The sequence below is a fragment of the Pelecanus crispus genome, chromosome 17 (genome assembly GCF_030463565.1).
Source record: "Pelecanus crispus isolate bPelCri1 chromosome 17, bPelCri1.pri, whole genome shotgun sequence".
Classification (NCBI taxonomy): Eukaryota; Metazoa; Chordata; class Aves; order Pelecaniformes; family Pelecanidae; genus Pelecanus; species Pelecanus crispus.
In genome coordinates, this window is record NC_134659.1 from 8788793 (window position 1) to 8814412 (window position 25620).

The following is a 25620-nucleotide window of genomic DNA, read 5'->3' on the forward strand; positions in this document are numbered from 1 at the left end:
AAATGAGAGATGAAGACGGCAAAGTGTAGTATGAACGAAACACAACCCAGCAGCCAAGCTGCAATCTTTTTGAATTCTTCTTAAAACAAAGGTCCAGCAGAGCAACCAGCATGCTGGTCTCCAACCTATTTTTACTGGTATGTTGTTTAGGGAAGGCCATTTCTGTGGTCTGCAATCACATGGCAAAGGGTAGCTGGCACTATAAAACTCCTTATCTATTCATAAGGAATGAAACCAGCTTTATTATTTTACATGCCAGCTAGTAGCTGGAACAAAAAAGCACGCTGCACTTTTAGCCTCTGACGCTTTTTCTTTCTTGCTTAAATACTCTATAAAGACATCATCAGGTAATAGCAGAGCCTGCCAACAAGCACAGCTCAGGCGCTACTGCTGTTTGAGATGAATCCTTGCTCTCCCTCCGTCCCATACCTGGGTCAGTCAAAAATAAGTTTACCCTCCCCTTCCCACCTAAATGAGTACAGGAGAAAACTGCTAGGAGGAGGAGGTCTAGGAGGTCACCTACGCAGGAGGTCTTTTGCTTCCCTATGCCTGAGCACGTTCCTGAAGACAGCCTCTGCCATTCCCAGGTGTGACAAAAGTTATGAGGGAAGAAAAGCAATAAGGTTTTGGGTTTGGGGGTCTTTTTGTTGTTGTTGTTTGGGTTTGGGGTTTTTTTTTAAATGTGCTCCAGAGCCCTAAAATAGGAAAAAAAACCAAAGATCAAGATTGCTGCTTTACACACTCCAGCCCTCCAAATTAAGGAATGAACAGTAAAAGTCATTGCAGGCCCTTGAACAGCCGTACTTTCATGATAAACTGGAGACGACAGAGATTCCTGAGGAGCTGTCGATACAGCTACTGGCAAGCACAGCCTGGGCTCCCTTAAAGGCTATGCGACCTGTCTTTCTTGGTCACCTCTCTTGGACTTGCATAGCCCTGCAATCCTTACCACTCCCCACAGGGTTACCTGCATGGTAGCATTGTCATCTGTGTTCAAGCTGCACTGAGCCACTGCAGGGAACGCTTGGCAGATCAGGAGCTGGGACAGAGGAGGTTTTGTATTCCTCACAACTGTGGTCAAGATATCAATAGAAGTCTGAAAGGAAAACACAAACAAAAGCGCTGTTACGGCAGCAGCCATAGTACACTAAGTCAGCATTCCCACCACTGGTGCAAGCATCAAAGGTGTAAACTGGAGGGATGTGAGCCAGTACTGCGATCACATCCTGATTTTACAGTCTAGAGTATTTTTTAAATCAGAGGACCTTGGGGTCATGCACCCACAGTGTCACCATATTTGACATGGACACATGGCGTGCACTGTAAAAGTTCCCAAGGCAGTTCAAACATTAAAAGCAGTGTACCCACTTAAATATGGCAAACAGTTTCACGGTACCCTGATGCATGCTGATCCGGTACAGGCAGAGAACTGTCCTAGCTGACTTGTTCCATTTTGTTTATATTGATTTAAATTTATTTTAATTACGCATGAGCAATTGTTACATTCATACCAATCAATTATAAGCATATTGGTAAAGATGTTTATGGGTTTAATTCCATACAGTCATTCTACATAGTCAATGCTTAATCTTTTATAAGCTAACTTTTTACAGAAAGACAAACCTGTACAATTTATCTCCAGCAATTTATACATATAAATCAGAAAAAGCCTTAGAAAGAAGTGCAAGGAATAGTCGTGTACCCTGCTGGAGAACATTCCACCAAAAAGAGGAGACTGTTATTGGTGAAAGATGTCTACGTCAAAGCAAAATGACAAGGGATACACTGCAGACTGTGCAGTGTAGGAAGTGAAAGTGGAAGCATAAGAAGGCCAGAGGAGCAGTTTACAGTTAACTTTTGGAAGCATCTCCCCCCACCTGCAGTTTACCTTCTCTCCACAAAGAAACCTCTACCAATGATCAAAGTCACTGTTCCAAATAAGTTTAAAAGCAACCTTTCTACTCTTTGCAGACCAGCCATCCTATACATTTAAGAACAGGGAATCATGTCCAGCTAAGACCATGTACCACTGTAGCACTTACTGCACAAAGCCCTGCTGGGATCTTGTCAGCAGGGGCCTGCATGATGCTGACAAGAGTTGGTATTAGCCTCATCTGCATTGGACCCTGGCAGGCTTCTATCTGAGCTAGCTCCTTAAAGATATCTTGGGCAAGAGAGGCAACAACTGGATCTGGAGAGAGAAAGCACCATTTACTAAAACATACTAACAAACACATCTCAATTTTTGCTGCCACTATTTCAAACAGGCAAAGCAGCAAGTTTCCCTTCTAGCTTTACTGCTGAATGAATCGATGTTCATTCAATTATCATCTGTTAAGTTTTCAGCAGCAGGATTCAGTAGCAAAAACAACTGTACTTTGAGAATGTAACTTGAATGCTTACCATTACTGTACTTCAGAAATATTGCAATCGTGAAGGGGCAGATTTTGTTCTCCACACTTGCTGTAAATGCTGGGTCTACCGTACAGACAATGCACAGCGTCTCCATCACAAGGTTTAGGACCTCTGAACTGAACTGAGTTGCCAAGTGGATCAGTCCATCAAGAATGCTAGGAAGGAAAGGCTGCAACACATGGGTGCTCTCAGAGATCTTCAGCTGGTCACAGTAGCTAGACAAGAAATTTGTGATACAAAAATACATATCAAATATATTAAAGTGATTTATACATTTAACACTAGATGATATATAAGGGGTTATTTCACTCCACCCATTCTTCTTCCTTAAGCTCACTCCTCTAGGAATTTTCCCCATCAGTCTACTACTCCTTGATCTCTCAAGAGCTCAGCTCTTTCCTCCTCATTCCAGCCCCAATGGCTCGCAGAAGCAGAGTTGAGCCAAGTGACGTTAAAAGCTTCCACCACCCCTTAAGAACTGCCCACCGATGGAGAAAATAAACCTTGAGGGAAAAAAATAGTCTGAGTGAGAGACTCACTGCTTACAACATCGTTAATCACCATGTTCTGCAAGTGAGCTAGGGAAGAAAAAAACAATTTCAGGAATAACTAAGTTGTAAGTCTCTGCCTTTATTCATTATCATTTCAGTGCAAATAGAAGACAAGGTGGTTTTGGGGGGGTGGGGAAGAGGAATTCTTTTGCATGCTTTTTGTGTGTGTTTGTTTTTAAACTAATGTTCAATTTTCACATTAGAATCAATACAGCAGATCTTCCCCTTTTCTTCTTGCAGCTTGTTTACAAAACCAGGATGCCAACACCACCACCTCCCCAAACATTCCTTACTGTTGTGATTTGCTCCGCAAGCCCATATTATGTCATTCAGCCACCTCTGTGGCTGAACAGGAATAACCTTGGTTTCATTTTTATGCTTTCCATCACTATTTTGCTCTGCTTCTCTTTGGGACTGTACCTATTATAACACTTTATTGCAGACAACCTTGAATCTCAATTTCATACTCCTCATTAGAATTCCTCTATTTTGAACCTGCTTGCTTACACTTTTTAAGTTGACATCTATTCCATTCAAAGCAAATACTTCCACAGTCTGTACAGAAATATTATCAATATTTTAACATACCAGTTTTATAAGTGTAACTTATACCACCTATCCCTGGAACTTTGGAATATCTTAGGGTTTACGTACCCCCAGATAGCTCTGACTGCAGAGATGCGGACAGAAGGAGGCTGGGTTTCGTGCAGACCGCTGACAGTAGCTTGCAGGAACTGCTGGATTAGTTCTGGCGACATAGCCACTGTAAAACGGCTGGCGGCCCACAGAGCACGACCCAGGAGAAAAGGAGACACTGAAACACAAGTTTTAGAGTAAAAGTTTAGTTTTAGAGTAAAAGTTTAGAGTTTTAGAGTCAGTTTTATGAGTTTAAAATTACAGCTGCTTCCATCCGTTATCCAAAATCTTGACAACCCAGTAGGAAAACGGTAAGATAAGCCACAGAAGACCAGTATGCAGGCATACAAAGAATTTTTATTCATGGGCAGAATCCAGTTTATTTTCTTAGTTGTTTCAAAAAATAATTTCTTGTTTGTTTAAAAAAAACCCAAACCTCTTCCCCCTTCCCTAGTTACACTTGAATTTGTTCATCGATACAGCAATACACGCTTTAGTGATCATCAGAACAAAAGGAAGAGAATGAAGGCTTTTTCAGTAATTCCTATTCATCTAGCTCAATATTCTGTCCCCAACAGCAGCAAATAGCAGAAGCTTAGGGGAAACAATTAGAGAAACAGGGCATGTATACAGGAATCTTTTACAGATTACTTTTCTAGTTTCCAGCCATCACCTTGTAATTACAGGACATAATGTTCAGCAGCACCAGAGAAACAGTGAATACTCGTTACCTGTTTACACTTATCAAGGTATGAGGTATCGTTATTGCACTTAACACTTCTCCCTTTTCAGGCTAAGAATATCCTTATCTATTTAGGCTATCCTCAAATAGATGATGCTCTCTATTTCTCAGCATCTTTACTGCCATTATTTATACTCCTGCAAGTATTACCTTTAAGCTAAGGACATAAAAAACTCCATGCAAGATATATAGCAAGAAAAAAGCTTTGTTTTCTAAGCAAGTATTATAAAAAGCAAGATTTCTTTGTCTTATTACCATTACTGAGCATTAAATGGACATCCTCTTGAGAACTATCTATATACTGAACCCAGGAGCTCCTTCTAGAGCACAATAGCTCATTTACAACCCAATACCACATATGTAAATGTGTGGAAGTATATGTAAAGAGCTGAGGTTGGTTTTTTTACATGCATTGCACACCACGCACTTTACACACTATTTCTTCATTCAAAATTAACTCAAAAAAAGAAAAAAACTTCTTTGTAATAGGCTAAACAAGTGTTTCTTTGATGAAAGCATCCAGCAATTTGTTTTTCTGCACTGACACAACTTAACGTGGACTCACCAATAATGCTCATATTGGCTTAAACTTCTCAAATTTTAATTATTTGCAAGGACTCTTGAGGTCTGACTTTCAACAACTCTTTTGACTTTCTTGCACACTGATGTAAGATAACACAGAAGCCTGCAGCGATCCCAATAATAGGATCCCACTCAGCTAAGAATGTTACTTGAATTCATGTGCTACGACTAGTGTCAGCCCTAGCATAAAGAAAACTGGATGGTATGTTGCTGCAGGAATTCTGAAGCCTGTTAAACACTGCTGGTGTCTTTCCCAGAAACTGGTACAAGACAACAGAACACCTATTTTCCACCAAATTCCCCAAGCAATCGCCATTCCACCTCCAAGCCCTACAAGCTCAAGCATCCAGACAACAGTGAGTTGCAACCAAAGGCATAGTGTCCTACATTTAAATGACTTATACTAGACCTGGTAGCATGTGTGAACTCACAAGGTAAGATTTATGCCCTTTCACCAGTACAATGTGCACAACTGCATTTCACAACACCACACGCATACAGCAACCTGATTCATCAGACACTTTTGTCTGTAAGAGATTTCCAAGGTCTGGCACTCAGCAGTTACTCTGAGTAATGGCAAGTGCCGATATACCTGAAAGGTTGAGGTCTGCAAGAACAACATTTGTCAGGAAGCCATGCATATCAAAATGTATTCTACCATTCTTCACACTGTCTGTAATAATAGACTTCACAGAGCCCAGGGCCAGCATACAAGCTTCATGTATTTTCCACCTGCAAAAGAATTCACATGCCTTTAGGCTTTTCCCCCAACATCACTTCAATAAATAAATAAAAGTTCTGAAGTGAAACCATAAGTATTTTTTCATCTAAGCTACCACAACTATTTTCTTGATCCCAAAGCAGAGAATTTAAGAAGGCCCCAAAAGAAATGAACATTCGCAAAACTCAGCAAGTTGGGGGCTTGGAAACTCACCCAGAACAGGCAGCATTCTCAATCGCTTTCTAAAATACCGGTTGAATAATTGTTACTTCTTGTACCAATTTTGTTCCCATAATAAAAAAAAGAAATAAGACTTTTTATGAAGGCTTACATCTCCAGCTGTGCCTTACTTGATTATTCTATGTACAGAAGCACTGTGATACCCAGTGCATTAAAGGTTTAAAAATGTCTATTTTTGCATTACGTTTTGTTAATTATGATGAAATAGGTTACGGGCAAATATCACTTCTCCTTGGTTTTATTTGTGAAGCAAATAACCTACTTTAAAACTTATCACAATTAAGGCAGACGGGGACTGAATGTCCAATTTCTCTGACATTCAGTTGCTGCTCACTATACAGAGCAGCTACTCTGACACTAATATTCAAAATAAACACACACACAGAACTAATGCACTGTAAAACCAAGAGAAAAGAGTTATGGAACAGCAGCCAGGTACTCTTGCAGCTGAGCTTTCTCTTCCTATCCCCAAGTAACATTAAAAATTGCAACTTTGAAGTTCTAAAATTGAACACATCCATCTGCATACAGCACCTATGTGTCTTCTTTACATCAAGTAAAAGAAGTTATGACTGAAATTTTGAGCCTAATTAACTGAACAGAAAGTGAAAGTATTGCCAATTTATCTTCAGATTGCACATAACTAATTATAGTTTGCAATGATATGTTTTAAGGAATTGTCAGGGTCTGGAGGGAGGGAGCCTGGGGACAGCTAGCTTGTGCTAGGAATTGCTCAAAGTATTCCACATGAAGATTTTGTCATCCGGCTCAAGAACTGCTGTACTTCCTTTTTCTTCTTCTAATCAGAGTTCTCAAATTTCATCTTTGTCCATCAGTAGCAGCATAACGAAAAAAAGGTGATTAAATTGCGCTGCATTCAATGCTGCAAAAGAGCTTGCCATTTGTATCAGTGTCGTTCCTGGCTGCCCCATCTCCTTACCAGTGCTCAGCACCGTTGTTTTTAGCCTGCTCAGCTTCTTGTAAATGTCTTGTAGCTGCTGCAGCCAAAGCAGTTGCACTCTCGTTCTGGAAATCAGCAGCCACAGCCTGCGCAGAAGGAAGTAACAACCCTTATTTGTATAGACTTTTAAAACGTGGCCTTTTCTCCAGATGTCCTTCATGAAGCTAGGCTTATTATTTGTTATTATTATTTTGGTTCTATCTAAATGTGGAACACATGTCATACCAGCAACAGATCCTGTGCAGCGATCCTCACTGTATAGGAAAAAGTATCATCATCTTCATCCTCCACAAATCGTTGTGGATTTGCAGTCCAAACTTTTATCTGAAACAGAAAGGAGACAAGAAGGATAGGGTGGATGACTAATACAGAACACCAAGGGTAAAAGGGAGCTTTTCTGTTCCTGGTAATCTCAGTTTTGCAAAACTACTTTCAGAATTCTTCTCTGCCATAAGAAGTCATAGTCCAACTGATTTTTCTTATATTCTATTGGGGAAACCTTTGAAGGCATCCTCTCTGTTCCGAGCTCATGTTGCTCTTCTGCTCCTCATTTGAGATCAGAATTTGACAGAACTAATGATGGACCTGGAATCAATGCCACAAGGTTTTATTTATAGATGAGGAATGGAAGAAGCAGATGAATCTTTAACAGAGTGCCTGATTTATGCATGCTGACCTAAACAAAGAGACGATGGCTGTCAGGCTCGGGAGGCCAGGAGCCATGTAGAATTTCAGTACAAATTATTTCACACCACTAGCACAATTTTTTCACTATCACAGAAACCTGGCTATCCCTTTCAGCATGATAAACGCCATTTTCACAGAATAATATTTCATTAGGAATGAAGAAAGAAAGTTAAGAGAGTTGGGGTTGTTCAGCCTGGAGAGGAAGAGGCTCCAGGGAGACCTTATTGCAGCCTTCCAATAATAAAGGGGGCTTATAAGAAAGATGGAGACTTTTTACCAGGGCCTGTCATGACAGGACATGGGGCAATGGTTTTAAACTGAAAGAGGGTAGATTTACACGAGGTATATGGAAGAAATTCTTTACAAGGGTGCTGAGACACTGGAATACATTGCCCAGAGAAGTTGTGGATGGCCCATCATTGAAAGTATTCAAGGTCAGGTTGGACGAGGCTTTGAGCAACCTGATCCAGTGAAAGATGCCCCTGCCCATGACAGGAGGGTTGGACAAGATGATCTTTGAAGGTCCCCTCCAACCCAAACCCATTCTATGATTCTGTGATTTGCTGTGCACGTTCTACCATTTAGGAACATTTGGATGCTATTGCCCTAACTCCTGGCACAGCAAGGTGACAGAACAGCCTATTAGATTACAGCAGTTTCCATGCAGTGAAACTCTTCCTAGGACATTAGCTGTTTTAAATCTCTCATCTCATTTGCTACCTACACAAGACAAACATGCTCACCTGCTCCTCTGTGATCTGCATATAAAGGAGGATGTAATAGATCAGCTCTGGCAAAGCCTTCTTCACTGTGCTCTTAAATTTGTTGTTTTCCAACAAGGCATGAACAAATTCAAATATGCTGAACACTAGATTTTCAAAGCCCAATACTTCACCTGAACAAAGTAGTAAGTGGAAGAAAAAAAGAACATGACTGAATATGCCAACATACAGAAAGGCAGAAGTGAAAACAAAAACCATGACTGAATATGCTAATGTACAGAAAGATATAAATGGGTGCCAAATATAATTACAAACGGTTAGCTTGTCTGATGAGATAATGTTTATTCTTACTCCTGGACTAGCAAGGGCAGCAGCAGCCCCAGCAGGATGTCTGACCTCATCACCTTCTGATCTCTTCCCACCTCACCGCACACCCCTCATTAAAACTGATCAAGCTCAACCCAAAACCTGTTTTGTTTTCTTTTGTCCCATTACTTTTACCTCAAAATTGCTGAAGAACTCACTCCTTGAGTCATTAGAAAACTTAAATTACGCAGCTTCATTGATCACAATCACATGTAACTTGCAAAGAAGTGATGGGCACTGTTCTAACACCATAAATGTACCTTTAGCACGATCTCCTACAGTGTTTCAGTCACTCTTTTGACAACAACATTAGGTAAGTCCATTCCTCTTCAAAAGGGAAGGCAAAAGTACAGTTTAACAAGTTCTCACCATCAGAATCCACAGGGTCCTCCACCTCTTCTGTGTAATTTACTTCTGTTCTCACATAAGTGGACGGAGTTAAGCAAATATGCATGTTTCTAAAGAACTGCATCTTATTTAGGAATTAATCTCTTCCTATCTTAAAATTCCTGCTAACTAGGGAAGTTTTCCTTCTTGAAAAGATCTTTGGCTTAACACACAGTCCTGTGTTTCAGAGAGATGACAAGCCCCAGGAGGTCCTGGCTTTTTGCACTGCCCAACTTCAAAGACCATTTCTACATCACTTTAGTACATCCTTTAGATCATTTGATTCACTTAAATCCTCCAAGCTAAGCCAAAACTTCATTTATGTTAAAACTTTTCAAGAACAGAACCAGACTCAACTCTCTCCAGGGGACAACAAGCCAATTCAACACTTCACTGCTGCCGAAGGGTGAGGAGCCACCCCACATGCTACCTTACGTTGGGTCTGCTCCTCGTCAGGCCTCTCCACGAGCCTCCAACTCTGGGAAGTGGCAGAAACTAACCTGGGGGTGGAGAGGAAGGAAGTTTCTTTGGGGATGGCAAATTGAAGGTCCAAAAAATGCCAGAGCAAACACAAAGGGAAGGAAGGGCAAGACTCTCCCCTTTTGCAAACAAAAACCTACTGTGTCAGCTCAGCTGCCAGCAGGACTGCAGTGGGAGTCAGGATAGGAGAGGGAGAAATACACCATCAAAAATTTAATAAACAGCTCCTTGTATTTTAACAGGTGTCTAAAAAAACAAACAAAAAACCCACTAAAAAACAGCTGACCTTGAAACTAGGCAGCCTCTACTTGCTCCAGAACTAAGGCTACTTTTATGGTCTCCCTGCCCATTTTCACTCTACAAGAGCCTATCGCCCAATATGCAGCAGGACTCTGAAACACAAGACTATGCAGGCAGCTTTGATGTAAAAAGGTCTAGATCTATGATCTCCAGAACAGTCATTCTTATTAAATTACAGAGGAAAAGCTCAGTCAACCCTCATGCTGTTATCGCAACACAGTGTCCAATTCTGGTATTTATACCAAAAATTCAGAAAAAGCTACAAGGCAGCTCAGTATTCTACAACTACTGTCTTATCACAGAAGGTTAAAAAAGCAACTTTTGGATTAACGATATGGAAAGATTTGACTTGTCAGTTTGCAAGTACTGGAAAAACTGCCAACAGAACACCTCTAACACGGGCAATCGTGCAGTGAAATAATGACTGCTATAAAATTTAAAAGGCAAATCAGCAGCAAGCGTAACCAGCCATTAGCACTGCTGTAGCAAGGGATATTGTAGATTCTTCTTTACCCGAAGTCCTTACATTGTGACTAGACATCTTTTCAAGACGACAATTTTCACCGAAGAGTACCAGAAACAATGCAGAGATCAGCCACAATTCAACAGCGGCACTCGCATCATTCATCATATACGACTTTTAAGCTGAAAGAAACTTAATGGAGCTTACTGACATAACAGAAACACCCGGTACACCTACACCACAAATGCCTACATTCTGTCTGTCACAGCGGACTACGCCATGTACCATGCTCTTCAGCTGTGTTCAGGTCGTTATTGTGCATGAGACAGAGTTTGTCTTGTTCCATTCTGGTTAAAACCATTCACTACAAAGGATATAAGGCGGCACTTTCTGTAAGGGTATTCCAGACAATGGGCAGGATCTGCTGCATTGATGAAACCATGTGCTTCGGATAGTTTTTCACAAGTGCTGTCACAGCCTGGAACAAAAAATGAGTATCAGTAAGAAGGGAAACCGGGGAAAACCATCAACAAACACTCAAACCACAGGCTGCTGTTTCATTAACAATTGAGATAATCCAACATCTTCCAGCCACCAAGGTCTCCTCCTCTCACTTCTGACCAGGCAGTCCCCTCACTGGCACGAACTCTGCCAAACGGGCCCCTCCGCATTTGTTCTTTTGCGGGGCAGCAAAGGGATAACGTAAGATGCACAACTCTGGAAATTAAGACAATGCAGTAATTTGGTGGTAAGGTAAGGTACAGGCTCCTATCAGAAGTACATCACCGCACAGGCCATCTGGATACAATTACCACCTGGAAGCTATCTTGTCCCAGAAAATGAACTCTAATATCAAATAAAACCAGATCACAGCCTATTTCCCACACATCCACACATGCAAGCAACACATCCGTTTGCACACCCAGGAAATAGTTGCAGATGAAAACACCCACCCAGATTAATTCTCTCACCCATTTCAGCTGCAGACACAGGCGGCTGTGCCAGCCCAGCACAGGCGCTATTTTGGGAACAGCTCTACAGCAGATTGTGCCTGGGGTTTCATGAAGCTGATCACCCTGATTTATGGGAGCCCTTTCACTGATGCTCACCAAAAAGCTTTTGGGATCCTCCAGGAGTCAGAGAACTCTCACTCCACCGATCAGACACCGTCTCCTCCCGCTGGGGCACAGCTCCAGTTATTTTATATTGCTTACAGAAGAGCCCCTCACAAACTGCCTGACTGGCGGCTGCTATGAGACGTACGGGTATCAGTTTGTTTCTGCTTATGCAATACGAAACACTTAGTTCAGTTCGTTTGTTTGTAGCATTGGGTATATTAATAGAAATAAAAAAAATAATAATTCACTTTCCAGAAAAAAACCCAGCATTCTAATACTGGTATTATAGATGAGCACGCAGCCAGAGATAATCCAGATAAATAAGTTTGAGGATGAGTCTGGTAGGTGCTAGAAGCATTACAGAAAAGACCTATTGAAGTTTCTATGAAAAAAAAAAGTTTATGCAGGTGCCAGCAGAGGATCTAAACCTGATATGCGGGGCTGCTGCAAACTCAACACCCTGACTATGGCCACAGTAGCACCTAAAGAGACTTGTTCCATATACACTGCTTATGAACCCTATGCAAGTTTTTCTAAGCTATATGCCAAGACAATCTTGCAGGAAGCATTGCTTGAGTGGTAAAAGAGAGTTTTTTCAATTCAATAGCTCTGCAGTTCTAACAATAGAAGGCTGCATTTGCAAGTTCATCACTTTCCCGCAGCACAAGTCATTAAAAAAAGAGCACTCTCTCCTGTCAAATGTTGTATTTCAACCCCTGGCCTCTCATTCTGCCAATTCCCACTGCTTGTCTGAGCTAAAAGGACTGCTTCACAGATCTCCTCCTCTGCCTACCCCCACATACTGCTCCACCATGGATTAAATCCTCCAAGAAAATTCTTACCCATCTCTCTTCAGAGCAAAGTCAAGCTGCTCCCCAAGCAGCACGTTTAATGGCCAAGCCAGGCAATAACCGACTGCATCCACACCTGCAGCCTGAGCCACTGCACAGACACACCGAAACCACCACTGGGGGAGCAACACGACAGCTCCTGAACCCCTTCCAGCTATTCCGCAAGCAAGCATCCAGCCGCATCTTGACTAACTGCTCAGCATCTCCTTGAAGTCACTCTGTATTAAAGCCTTTTCTTGCTTCGCTTCCCACCTGTGTCTTTAGACAGAGAAGGAATCCCCAAATTTGTGGATAAAAAAATAGCTTAAAATACACACTAGCCAGCAGCAGGAGAGCATGCTAAAGCTAAATATTCAGTAAGAGTGCAGCAGGTGCAGGTTATGTACTTTCATAGAATCATAGAATCGTTTAGGTTGGAAAAGACCTTTAAGATCATCCAGTCCAACCATTAACCTAACATTACCAAGTCCACCATTAAACCAATTAAGGAGAGAGTCATAATTTCATGTTTCTTGGCTTGGTGGCTGGATTATTTTTTAATGAAAGTAAAAACTAGGAATCACTAAGGTTGGAAAGGATCTCTAAGAGCATCAGTCCAACCATCAACCCAACACCACCATGCCCACTAAACCATGTCCCAAAGTGCCACATCTACCCGTTTTTTGAACTCCTCCAGGGATGGGGACTCCACCACCTCTCTGGGCACCCTGTTCCAATGCCTGACCATTCCTTCCATGAAGAAATTTTTCCTAATATCCAAACTAAACCTCCCCTGATGCACCTTGAGGCCATTTCCTCTCATCCTATCACTAACTACCTGGGAGAAGAGACCAACACCCACCTCACTACAACCTCCTTTCAGGTAGTTGTGGACAGCGATAAGGTCTCCCCTCAGCCTCCTCTTCTCTAGGCTAAACAACCCCAGTACCCTCAGCCGCTCCTCATAAGGCCTGTGCTCCAGACCCTTCACCAGCTTCGTTGCCCTTCTCTGGACACGCTCCAGCAACTCAATGTCTTTCTTGTCTTCTTTGCTCATGAACTTAGGAAATTTGCCCCCTATACACTGGCCACCACCTTGTCTTCCATCCAAGAACAAAGAGGGTATGATGCTTATATAATTAGTTACAAAAATTAATAACTTTTCTGACCCACTTAACATACAGGTGTTGAAAGAACAGATTTTAAGCATAAGCAAAGCAGCACTACAGCAAGGCTGTAAGATACTTCAGACTGTTAGTTAATTGGTGCTCTTGATATAATTATTGCATACTAAGTACATCATATTTGTACTCCCTTGCTATAAAATTTGCCTTAACTCTGTTACCTGTCATGTTTAATCACTCTGTTTCTCTCAAAACAATCAATAGTGGCTTGTTCAACAACATTGGAATTGGGATTCAAGAATCATTTTGTTGCTCATTTACTCTCAGAGATACCAGTTTAATTCATGCTGAACTATCAAACAACAAAACAATAAATTACACCACTGGTATTTCATTCGCAGCTGAAGATATTTTTGTTGTGGCCAAACCTCCCATCTCCTCCAAGCGTTAAAGGCACCGACCTTCCTGCTGATAACTGCTTCTAAACTTGTAACTACACCTGGAAAGATTTGGGAGAAATTAACAATCAATGGTTTGCCATGATGTGAGCCAACCCACTTACTTTCTTAAATAGGGCAACTGTCCTAGCGGATCAGGCAGATGCGTACAGTCGCTATTATTCATTAAAGCTTTCGACACTGTCCTGCATAATGTTCTTATATGGAAAGCAAGACATTTTGGGTCAGGGCTGCCTCTGATTTCTACCAAGAACTCCACAAACCTTGGAGTACAAAGGTCTCAAGAGACAGGGAAGAAGAAAAAAAAAAAATTTCTTCCTGTCATTTGCTGCATAGCACTTCATTAAGGGAAAAAAGATAGGATTGAGTTCGCATCTGGTTGAGAATGTACTATAAAAATCGTCTCAATTCCCTCCTCCATGGCATCAGCATTTCAAGGGGTTCCTGTAATGATCTCATCTGTAGAGCTGGCTTAACTAATCCCTTGAGGTCTCTTACTTCTGCATTACAATGACTATAAAATCCACTTTTCTAGAAGAGAAGAGAATTTATGGGTCTTTCACCTGAATCCCTTTTCCCTTAGAAAATTGGTATCATCAGCTTAGAAACCCTAAGTGACAGAATCATGAATTGTCCCAAGTCAACAGCCAGAATACTCATGTCTTCACAAAAAGCCTCCTACAAACCACTTGTCAGCAGCAGATCTGAATTTACTGTTTAAATCCGTACTGATTTTCTGCTGCCATCAATGCCACCCAACATACAGTAGCGTATTCAGACCAAAATCCTCTCTTGTATTACACCTACCTAGCAGCGGCCAAAAGCAGATGCCCACACAAAATTAGGGAATAGAGCAAGAACATGATGACATTTCCTCAAATACTTTCCCAGCCTGTCACATCTTTCAAGAGAGTACTGAGGTATGTCAGTGCAGGCATACAAGTACAAATAGCTCCAATTCCAGCAAGCACTGTTACGTAAATAACAAAAAAGGCTGCAGAATGTATGAATGTAACAAGAACAGAAGAACTGGTCTATGGTTAGAGTGAAACTGTCAATTACAACTGCTTTCCGTGTAGGCTGGAAACTACTTCTACTATTAACCATCTGAATGTATGTATCTGAGTCAGAGATTCAGACATCCTTGAGCTGCAGCCTGTTCAAATCCAAGATTACAGCCTGCAGAGTAACCCAGAGTATCCCTTCACATTAGCATTCCTATATATTACTGTCCCAGGAATCCCAGCACACAACCAATGGAAAGGGGGTTTTAAAAAAAAAAAAAAAAAAGCAAGAGAGAATCTCCCAACAAAACTTGCCAACACCCTACCCCAAACTCCCTTCCATTTTGGGCTGCACATGAAGAAATAAGCTCCTGCTGTTTCCAGCATACAACACCTGCAACCCCTTACTGAGAAGTGACAGGATGCCATAACCAGGGTGCTGCTGCCTTTAACAGGGCTAAGAAAACAAGTTCCATGACACAGAACTTAGTAATTGCTAGTTTGTTTAATACGATAGCATCCTCCTGCACCTCCCAGCATTTATCTTCATGGCTCCAGCGCAAAGCTGGTCATTATGAAAAACTTTTGATGCTTGTCTTCAATAACTCTTCCTTATTGTTTTCTTCAGGGAACGTGGCTGAATGGGCCTCAGCCGTTCATCTTCAGAAACCTGTACACTATGACCCAAGTCTTGCTTACCCAGCACACGTGCAAGTAAATGAAAGACCTGGATTTGATTCTGCAAATTATGCTTTTGAGCTCTTCTTTTCTCTCCCATGTTGCAAGCAGCGCACCCTAGAACTCCAGTGACTCCAGTGCTTTTCCAGCTGTTGAAGGGATCTCCATACTTACACTGGCACTCTTGTCCCCACGTACTGAGCTACACGCACACAGAACTCTGCAATCCAATCTTCTTTCTCCAGGAAACCAAGAGAATACAAAGACAGAATCTCTCTTTTACAGAGATAATTTAGCATTAAAGAGCAGGCAAGTTCTAGAAAACCACGTGCACATAGGCTTTTAAAACTTCATTGCAGCAGAATTCTGCAGCATCTTTAGAAAAGACAGATATCTAACTACTGAGTATGGCATCCAAACAAGATGCATCCAAGATGTCTTACATCAGTGAATGACAAGGACAGATCGTCCTATGGATCGATCCCTATGGATCTCATCATAGGTATCTTCAGTGCAGGCAGAACAATTTATTTCAATGTTGTATGGTGCCGGGAGCCAAAAAACTTCACTATTCGTAACACAAGCAGTACCAGGAGAGGTAACATGCACTCAAGTTTCTCTGTTCTCCACCACATCTGACAGCGTATTGATATTCAATTCTTTCTTTACTTAATCAGTCTTAAGAGTCTTAAGTGACTTACCTTTAAGACTTCCATCTTAAACCCACTGTCTGATGTAGGTCCGTCAGGCATTTGCAGGGCCTGAACAAAGGCCTCTGTGAACTGCTGCACCACAGGAAAAATCAGGACTTTGGCCGCACCCTGGTTACAATCAATGCAAGGACAGGTGAACACTAGATACAGAACCCCCCCATCTGACAAGTAAAGCACTAGCAGCAACAGAAATTGCACTTTTCTGCCACAAAACCAAAAAGGGACTCCTGGCAACCGCAGAACATTGCAAAGTCACATGAAACACTTGTTTCAGACATCACTTCAGCGCTCTCCTCATGCTGGGAACTAAGCTCAGCTGAATCCCACCCTTCAAAATCACATAGCACAGACTGCTACAAAACACACATGTACATCTAAGCTAATTGCTTCCGACTCTAAATAGAGATCCAGACAATCCAGTCCAGAGAGTCCCAGGAGCAGCACGAGCCCTCCTAAAGAGGCACTGTCATTTGATTAGATGAATCTTGCCCTGCGCCCTACCGCCTGGACTCCCCCGGGCTAGAAAAGAAACCTGGGGTGACTACATCGCACACCAGCAACTACACTGAGCCCCGCGGATAGCATTTATCTCCCTCCTGAGCCACCCTCCCCCAAACCAAACAAGCTCTTTGTGAGCTAAGTATCAACAGCTGGCCTGAAGATTACAGTGATGATTCTTCCTGGGAAAATGCAGTAAATATTTTTCCAGATGTCAAAGCACTCCATAAGCAGTGCTTGGCAGAGCAAGTAATATTGGACAAAAATAATTTCATTGAGAATATTCCTCACACCTCCATAGCTAAGACAGCAAAGTTGCATGCTTATATAAACTATGAAATACCACCTTAGCAATTTATAGGGGAAAAAAAAAATAAGAAGAGTCAATCTTTTTAAGTCAAATTTCAATAGAAGAAGTTTTGTTTACAATGTAAAGGACACTTTCAGCCCTTCTCCAGAATAAGACAGTGGGGAGCTACTACTATCTTTTGGATGCTGGTACCAGCTGCATGATATTATTGCATAAGTAACCTTGTCAGTGCAGTAGAGATACGGTGTAATTATCAGAACTTCCCAAAAGTCTGCACTGAATTGCTCCCTGTGCAAACAGGGAGGAAGCAGCAGATATAGCCACTCAGCAACAACCAGCCACTAGATTGAGAGTCAGCCTTTCCTACCCTCAACCCCCAAAAAGTTTAAAGGAACAATTGATTGTCTGGGGAGTGCTGGGAAACCCACTTGTCAAAGGCCATATAAAATGCAGATGTGAGATGAGCTCAGAGACAGACAGGAGACTCGTGTATAAAGCTGCTTAATTGCATAGTGGTTTTTTTCTTAAGAGCTACTCTTCTAAAATTTTGTTTGGTTTGGTTTCCACCACCCCTTTAGGAACAAAAGGCTAACATGCATGCTAAAGCAATTGATGAAGTTCCAGGACTTGTAACCAAAGCCTCACCCAAGGGCCAGAACACACAGTTCACCTGGAGACTGGAAGCTGTGACAGGGGTTTCCAAACAAAGGCATGATACACTACCTCCTCCCCATGCTGACTCCCCTTCCTCGGAGCTGTTACGCGCACAACTTGATATGTCACAAGTTAAACTTCATTATGGAAACCAAGTCACAGTATCAAGGCATGCATGTAAAGGAGGGAGTTAGCCACTTTACATGTATTAAATTACACCCTCTTCCCCAGAATTAGATCTGACAGTACGTAATTCTCCAACATTTCATTTTCATATTAACAATTATTTAGAACCTCGCTCAGTTTGAATTCAATGCATGTTGTGGGGTAAGTTAAACTCTTGCCTTTTCCAGTTCCTCCATGTTACAGATCATATGGGCACAAGTGGTAAATATCTCCACTGCACGCGACCTTGTGCGAATACCATACACCTAGAAAAAAGTTTAAATAATAGATCAAGAACACAAGATACTTTTATTTCCTTTAGTTTTCTTTTAATTGTATTTATTTTTTGCTTTAACTTGATTCTCTTCTTTTATTATTGGCTTCAACATTTCTGTTGAAACATTAGCTGCCATCAACTATCACATCATCAAGAAAATTCTTTAAGTCTAACTCATACTACAGTACAGCTTAACCATTAAATCTGGGGTTTCTCTGCTCCAAGAAACATTCCCACTAATGCCATTCAGTACCAACTTAATAGTGAAGATCATACCTCTGCCATTGTGAAAATTTTGTACATCTCTGGAAGAATAACAGGAGCAACAAGTGGCATCTGTGTGTCTGTCACTTCCCGTGTAAACTCTAGAAAATGGAAAAAGAAAGGAAGTTCTTATAAGAAAACAAAATTGTAGGTAACAGCAACAACAGAATCTTTGGGAAACACTAACAACATACTGGAAACACACTGATTCGTACTTGACTAGACCAGTGTCATCTGGCCTACCCATGGCACTCCCTGAAGGCAAACAGAAAAATATCACACTAAAAATTGCAGGTATCTGGAAAACAGGGTGTTGCAATCAGAGTTCCTTCTGAGCAATAACCTGTAGCACAGAACCTTCTTCCTCAGCTTTAATGACATCTACTGAGCATGCAATTCAACAGTGACCGACAGGTATCACACCCAGCAGAAGAGAAGCAGCAAATTCCAACTTCTTCAATTTGGAGTGAAAAGTGATAGGATACTGAGGTAAGGAAAAGCCTAAACCACTCCCTACAGCAGTCTCGCCAAAGCTCTCGCATACACATACCTGTAAGCACTCTCATGGCTCCATGCACTGCATTCACATCTCCGCTAACCAGCATCTCCATCAAGAGATTGAAAAGCTCGGGCCAGGCTTCAGGCCAGTCCCAATGGGCTATTGCTGAAACCGCATAAGCAACACTCGAGCGCACTTTGCTGATCGATTCCCTCAGCCCATTGGGTAGGAGCTCCCTAATAGCAACTTTTGCCTGTAGAGAATAACATTATTTAGCAAAATAGATCCCTAGTCATAAAACAATTTAATAAAAAAAAATTATACCTACTGATATTGCTGATATTGATTCAACACTGGTTTTACAAAATGAAGGCTCATGAGACAACGAAACCTCGCACACTACACCCCGTAATTTTTTTATGGAAAACTGCACGGTGTGTTGTAATGTAGCACTCGTCTCACACAGAGCACTCGGCCAAGCATACAATAAATAGCTCACAGCTGCAATTAGATAGGATGTAGATATCTACATGGAAGACATCCAGAGTCAGCCAAGATAAATCCCAGCTCCAGTGTCAGGGACTATGTTTGCTTACTTTGGAAGATTTTAGTAAACGAGAACTAGTCACCCAACCCTGAAGGGACAGGGAAAAAAATGAAGCACTTCTGGGGCATAATTCACAAGACCTATTTCAAGCAAGTCTCCCTGGATGGGATGAATCATGCCCTAGATGTGAAAGATGGTCCAGTCAACAGTCAAAGTAGCAAAGGGCTGCAATCTCTGGCCATTTTAGCTGTTAGATACTCCTACTGAACAGATTTTTAATGAAACGCAGCAGACGTTTAAACTGAAATTGGTCACAGAAAAATAGCCTTTAAGTCCCAAGCTGAAAACCACAAGATTTAGCAAATCTCTGAAAAAGGACTACCAGAATCAGTATTTGTAAAACTTACAACCCAGCCTTCTTCTAGTCTTGCTCTTAGAGCAGCAGAAACATTATGGCTGAACTTTTCCTACAGAAATTAGCCCAAGCTTCTCAAATCTAATGTTGTTTTAAGCAACTGAAAACAGATTTTCAAAGTGGAAAACATCACAAAACCTTAACTGAAGCCATTAATCCTCTTAATACACAAGGGCACTGACACTTTTTAAACCACCTACAAAATTAATTTTCTTGATGGATGAAGTGTCTCAAAGCAGACAACATGAAATGAAATCTTACCCTTTCTGTGGTCTCTGGAGGTCTAAACTTTTCTGACTGAGAACACCAGTGAGTTTCCACATACTGTTTCAAAATGACAGACGCTAGCTGTATTGGAAGAGAGGTCAAGAATCAGTAACAAAACTTGCAACCACGGTGTCACCCCTGACATGTTTGCTCAGTCTCCCATCCCATCACACTGCTTTTAGAGGGGCAACAGGGCTTGCCAAAAATGCAAAATCTTTGTGAAACGGAGAAAAAAAAGTTACCACAGTAAAAAGACGAACTGATGGTCATTCACTGAGCAATGATGGCCTGTACGGCACTGACACGAGGCAGCAACTTTATTTACCCACCTCTGAAAAGGCACTAGATATGGGCCACATGGTAACTAAAGAAATACAGAACCTGAACTTCCTTTTCAAGGAGGAAAACACCTACAGAAAAAGCTGCTGCAACAACAAGTCACACTTCTGCTTGCTGATGCCTACCATCCACCTAATAAGTTGTGCCCATTCCTGCTACAGTACTGTCTCAGCACCAGGTTTATTAAGTCCAAAAAGCACTATTTGCAAAAAAGGTAAGTTTATAACACCTGAATAATGTTGAAAGAGAAAATGATGGCTCTAGAGAAATGTAAAAGAAAGTGGAGAAACAGTAATGGAAAGCTACATCAAATTTTTCACCTGGAAATGTGAGAGAATGTTTTAAAACCAAAGGAAACTACCACCAAAATTCTTTCGCAGTTCCAGGTAAACTCACCTGACGGATGGCCAGAGCTCCCTGGGGATCTACAGTCAGTTCTGCTAAATGAACACCAAATTCTGCAAGGAAAAAGAAAAAAAAGTCGGTATCATAACTTTTATTCCCACACAGCAAAACTCATCAAGATTTTTGGAGAAAGACATCATACCAATTCAATGACTCACATGTGGGAAGGAGAAGACAATTCAAAAGTGTAGCTACTCAAATGAATCACGAGCATTAATTTGCCCTTGTGCTCTCTGCACAAACTTAATTTATTTTCTCAGCATCTTATTTCTTTTTCTCGTGGGCAAAAAATTTTGCAATGCAGGTTAATAACAAGCAAATGATTTACAACTTTTTAAAAAATCTTATCTACCACGTAACATCATTAGTCAAGTCCCTACATGAGGGATGCATGGATAAGATCCAGGATGGGGTAAGACAGAAGACTGTCAGCCAGCAGTCCCATTTCAGACAAGCCGGGTTCATCCAGAAAGCGATTTGGAAACATCACTTCAGCTGTCCCAAAACACACCCTAAGACAGCTCAGAATGCACCAAGCGCCTTCCTCAGCAAGCCCTGCCTGAGCACAGACACCAGAAACTGCCTGTACAATCATTCAGGCTGCGGGACCTTCTCCAGTAAGAAATTCGTCCAGAAAAAGCAAGAGCTTCTCTTAGTTGCCAAGCAAGTTTTGTAACAAAGGCAAAATTAAAACACTTGTACCAATTCAGCTGATGACTGAGCACAGGAAATAAAAACCAGGAAGAGCAGCTGTTCTGGTACGGTAAATCCATATGCCTCAATAAATTTGCTTAAAATTGCAACTTTAAGTTCCATATAGCCGATAACTGTACTAAATACTTCATTTAATTTTGCTAGTCAGCTTAAGAAATGCATTTGTGAGGTTTTAGTTCTAGAAACTATGGGGTAGAAGGTTGCCCTGAGGTCCCGCTAGCACAACCTGAATCCCAGAGACAGGATAAACGTGCTTACGCATCCCTGACAAAAACATATTGAAAATTCTTCTGAAAAAGAGCTCTGCGACTTTCCTTAGCAGCATATTTGAGTGCTTCACAAATGTGGTTATCTGAGTTTCTCCTAATATCCACCTCACTTGTAAGAGGCTTTTCTGGGTTGGGAGATAATTGCCTCTCACTTTCCCATGCTTACACTGAACATACTCGTTTCCTCCAACCCTTCTTCATAGACCATGCATTTAAAAAAAAGGGGGGGACGACTTTTATCCTAGCTGCAAGAGCAGGGAGCCTCATTCTGAGATACACTTAACATAATACTCCTCTTAACTGCAGCAGTAATTACTCTTCTAGCTGTCTGCAATATTTCAGACTTGAGCATGGCATTGTGTTTCGGCCACATTTTTAAAGGGCATAAATGAACTAAGGAGCCTGAATAAATGCAATGGCTTCACATAGTTGCAACTCAATACTACGACTCTACTTTGCAATCTTTAAATCTGGCTGTGTATATGCATTGGATTTTTTCCTTTACATATGGTACTCTGCACTTGATTTACAGAATTGTTTCAATTATTTCAGGCCATCTCTCCAATTTTCCAACATCTTTTTAATTCTGCTCTCCAAGCAGATTGCAGCACTGTCATTAGTAAACCAGAGGTGTACTCAACTACTGCAGCGACCGAGAGCTCTGTCTTAAAAGCCCCTTGGGTTTCACAATAAGCCACCGATAACAACTCTATGCACAGGTTTTCAGCCAACTGTGCATCTTGAAATATTACAAAACTGTATGTTCTTAACTGATAAATTACCATTGTGGCAAATTCCTATCAGGCACCCTGCTGAACTGAGATCATTCATACCCAGCGCTTGCTTGCTTAAGCAATAAGCCAGCTCTCCCATCAAACAAAAATTAGATGGATTTATCGAGAACAGATCATATAAAACAGTATTAGCTGTGTAGCATCTATTTATCCTATTATGTTAGAGACACTGGCAAGCTGTTTAATGAGCTGGTCCAAGAATCATTCCAGGGACTGAAATCACACTGGTCGTTGCATAGCTCACTGGCTCCTCTTTTCTCAAAGAATTGGCTTATTATTGGTTTTTCCCAGTTGGGGAAATTTTCTATTTTTATCATGGCCAACTGCAGTTCAAAGGGCTTCCTCCACTTATATTTTGTGGATTTGAGAGATCAGAAGCATCAAGCCTTCTTCCCAAGATATAGTCTGTAAAACCAAAAGATCAGAAACTGTTAACAAAGGGCCTGGCATAGGGAACACTTAGCAAACACATTTCCTCCCAGCCCTGCTTCTCCTCTCCATTAACCTCAACATTAGTGAAAGCCAGCTCTCCTCCTTCATAACCGAGTTCCATCTACCACATAACCAGCTTACATAACCTACTATCTCTTCCCTGCCATGTTTTTGGAGAAATTAAGCCAGACCAAACCAAAAAACAGTATTAAGCAAGCAGGGAAGACCAAACAAGCAGCACTTTCTACTGAATCACTGCACGTCACATCCTGCCTTGCTGAAGTGGGCCAGCGCTGACTGAGTCCCGCTCAGTACGTCCATACGGAGCTGGTTCAGGAGCTGCTGCAGGTCCCTTCTGGTTGACTCTGCTGGGGGCAGAGATGGGCACTGGCAGAGGGAGAAGCCGTGGCCACTGCTGCAGCCAGCCCAGGTGAATCCAGTACCCCATGGCCACCAACACTCCAAATTAAAACAACAGTTTGCAGGGACCAGATCTCACAACCACAGCAGCATCAGAAATTGAGTTCCCTTTACCCAATATCTGCCCACCCCTTGTGCATCACAGTCTTCAGCTACACAGGCGCAGACAATGTTCCACAGGACTGGTTTTCACTAAGATCATCATAAAGTAATTTGGGTTGAAGGGGACTTCAGGAGGTCATCCTGCCCAACCTCCTGCTCAAAGCAGGGTCAGCCACGAGGTCAGACCAGTGCAGAGCATGGAGGGCATGTGCAGACAGCCTAGGAAGAAATATCAAGTAAGCACCTAATGCTTAGCCATCATTTTTTTTACACACCGCAAACCTGCTTCTTTGAGGAACTTCTTCAGCATCCATCATGACACTCAATGACTACTCCAGAAGCACTCTTTTTTTTCAGCACACCTCTGAAAACCACAACTACATTTTCCTCATTTCTCAGCAAAGAACAGAAAGATTAAGGCCAGTCTTCTCCACCATCCATGATGGCTTTATGTATCTCACTTGAAATCCCTTCTTCACAACTTTTCACTACACAACACATCTGCAGCATTTCACAGGGCAAATAACAGCATTTGCTGCTGTGAATACCCTTTCTTCCTGAAAGTCAGATACCACATGTCCCAGCGTGGCCATTTCTTTTCCAATTTCCCCATTAGAAATTCAGTTTAATGTTAAAATGCTAACTCCTGTTAAAAATTCAGTGCAATTTATCCATTCACAGGATTTCCACCCATTTCTGCCCATCAGCCACTCTACTATAATTCAAGTTACAGCCAAGAGACCACCCATACAACCCTATATTGTCGTCACGTTTGTAAATTCTCCAGAACCCCTCCTTCTGCACAATACCATAAAATCATGTATTCAAGGAGATACCCAATGCAACACAAAAATTACTCTCAACACCATATGCATCAGAAGAGTTATGTCAGGAAGGAGCGGACCATAAGCAAAACCATGCTGAACTGGTGAAGCACAGGTGGTGCTACAAGTTTTGTGCTATCATTGTACCTACAGCTGTTCTCCTGATACAAATGGACAGCAAACCGAATCATGCAAATATCATTAGAGAACCAATGGAGTTTTAAAGCATCAAATAAATGTGCTGAGCCACCTACTCTGGAAGAGAAGACACTAAAAGAATATTTACAAGACCCGTAAAGCCAATATTCAAATCCGCGATCACGTTCAAATCAAAGCATCGGTTGTCTCCTGCGCAGGACTAGTCTCAAACAAGATGGACAAGAAACTTTGAAGGTCAGCATGCCCAGATTGACACGAGTCAATTTGCCAAGGTCAGCACCATCTTCACAGCCACCTGCATATCTCAGCTTCTGGCAACAACCAACCTTGCAAAGGACCGAGCTGAAAATGCCTTTTCACACATAAGATGTCACAACATAAGCCAGGCTGAAGACAGCCACAGAAATGCCTTTTCTACCTGCAAAAAGGGCAAACGGAAATGCATAATGTAGACAGGCAAAAGAAAGGCAATTCTCCAGCCTGGAGCCATTCATCTATCATCACCACACTTCCAGAGCACAAGAGCAAATATCTCAGAGACTTAATACCGCCACCATAAAACATCAAACTTGTTATCTAAGCGGGTAGTGGTATTTTTCAACTGCATAAGAAGCTGGCATTAAAACTCCTCATCAGCATAATTTAAGGAATGTGCTACAGACACTGCTCCTCTTAATAGGGTCGAGCAATGATCCCTCCTGGTGGACACACACTGTACACCTCCTTCAGAGTGACACTGTCCCTGCTCTGACATTCCTGGAGATGGCCTGGCCTCCACACGTGTTCTCTGATATAGTAAGACCTGGAGAAAGTGATTATTTTTACACATCACAGAATCACCCTCAAGTCATATGACGTCAGCGGTAGCGCACACGCATATACCAGAGGTGGTGTACGATGTTACCTGGATGGACCAGATAAAGGGGGAATGGAAACACCATCCCCACTTCACCAGGAAAAAGGTGACAGCAGAGTCAAGCCAAGTTAGACGCATGCACAGCAGTACCACTCCACAGCCTGGAGCTCATTTCTCCTGCCTTCCCAGACGTTGCTTTTATGGAGACAGGAGACTGTCTTGGACAGTTCAG

General features: G+C 41.8%; 1 protein-coding gene across 1 annotated transcript in view; it reads right to left on the reverse strand.

The window, feature by feature from the left end:
- IPO9 (importin 9) overlaps positions 1-25620 on the reverse strand; it is a 40634-nt gene that overhangs the window by 9772 nt on the left and 5242 nt on the right. The window contains exons 2-17 of the mRNA XM_075722218.1: positions 20810-20871; positions 20069-20155; positions 18897-19098; positions 18359-18447; positions 17985-18071; positions 16167-16286; positions 10631-10731; positions 8993-9051; positions 8279-8430; positions 7074-7172; positions 6828-6934; positions 5519-5658; positions 3621-3780; positions 2404-2630; positions 2043-2191; positions 968-1096 (exon numbers count right to left, since the gene is read on the reverse strand). Coding sequence (XP_075578333.1) covers positions 968-1096; positions 2043-2191; positions 2404-2630; positions 3621-3780; positions 5519-5658; positions 6828-6934; positions 7074-7172; positions 8279-8430; positions 8993-9051; positions 10631-10731; positions 16167-16286; positions 17985-18071; positions 18359-18447; positions 18897-19098; positions 20069-20155; positions 20810-20871 — 1970 coding nt within the window. The remainder of the gene's footprint in view (positions 1-967; positions 1097-2042; positions 2192-2403; positions 2631-3620; positions 3781-5518; positions 5659-6827; positions 6935-7073; positions 7173-8278; positions 8431-8992; positions 9052-10630; positions 10732-16166; positions 16287-17984; positions 18072-18358; positions 18448-18896; positions 19099-20068; positions 20156-20809; positions 20872-25620) is intronic.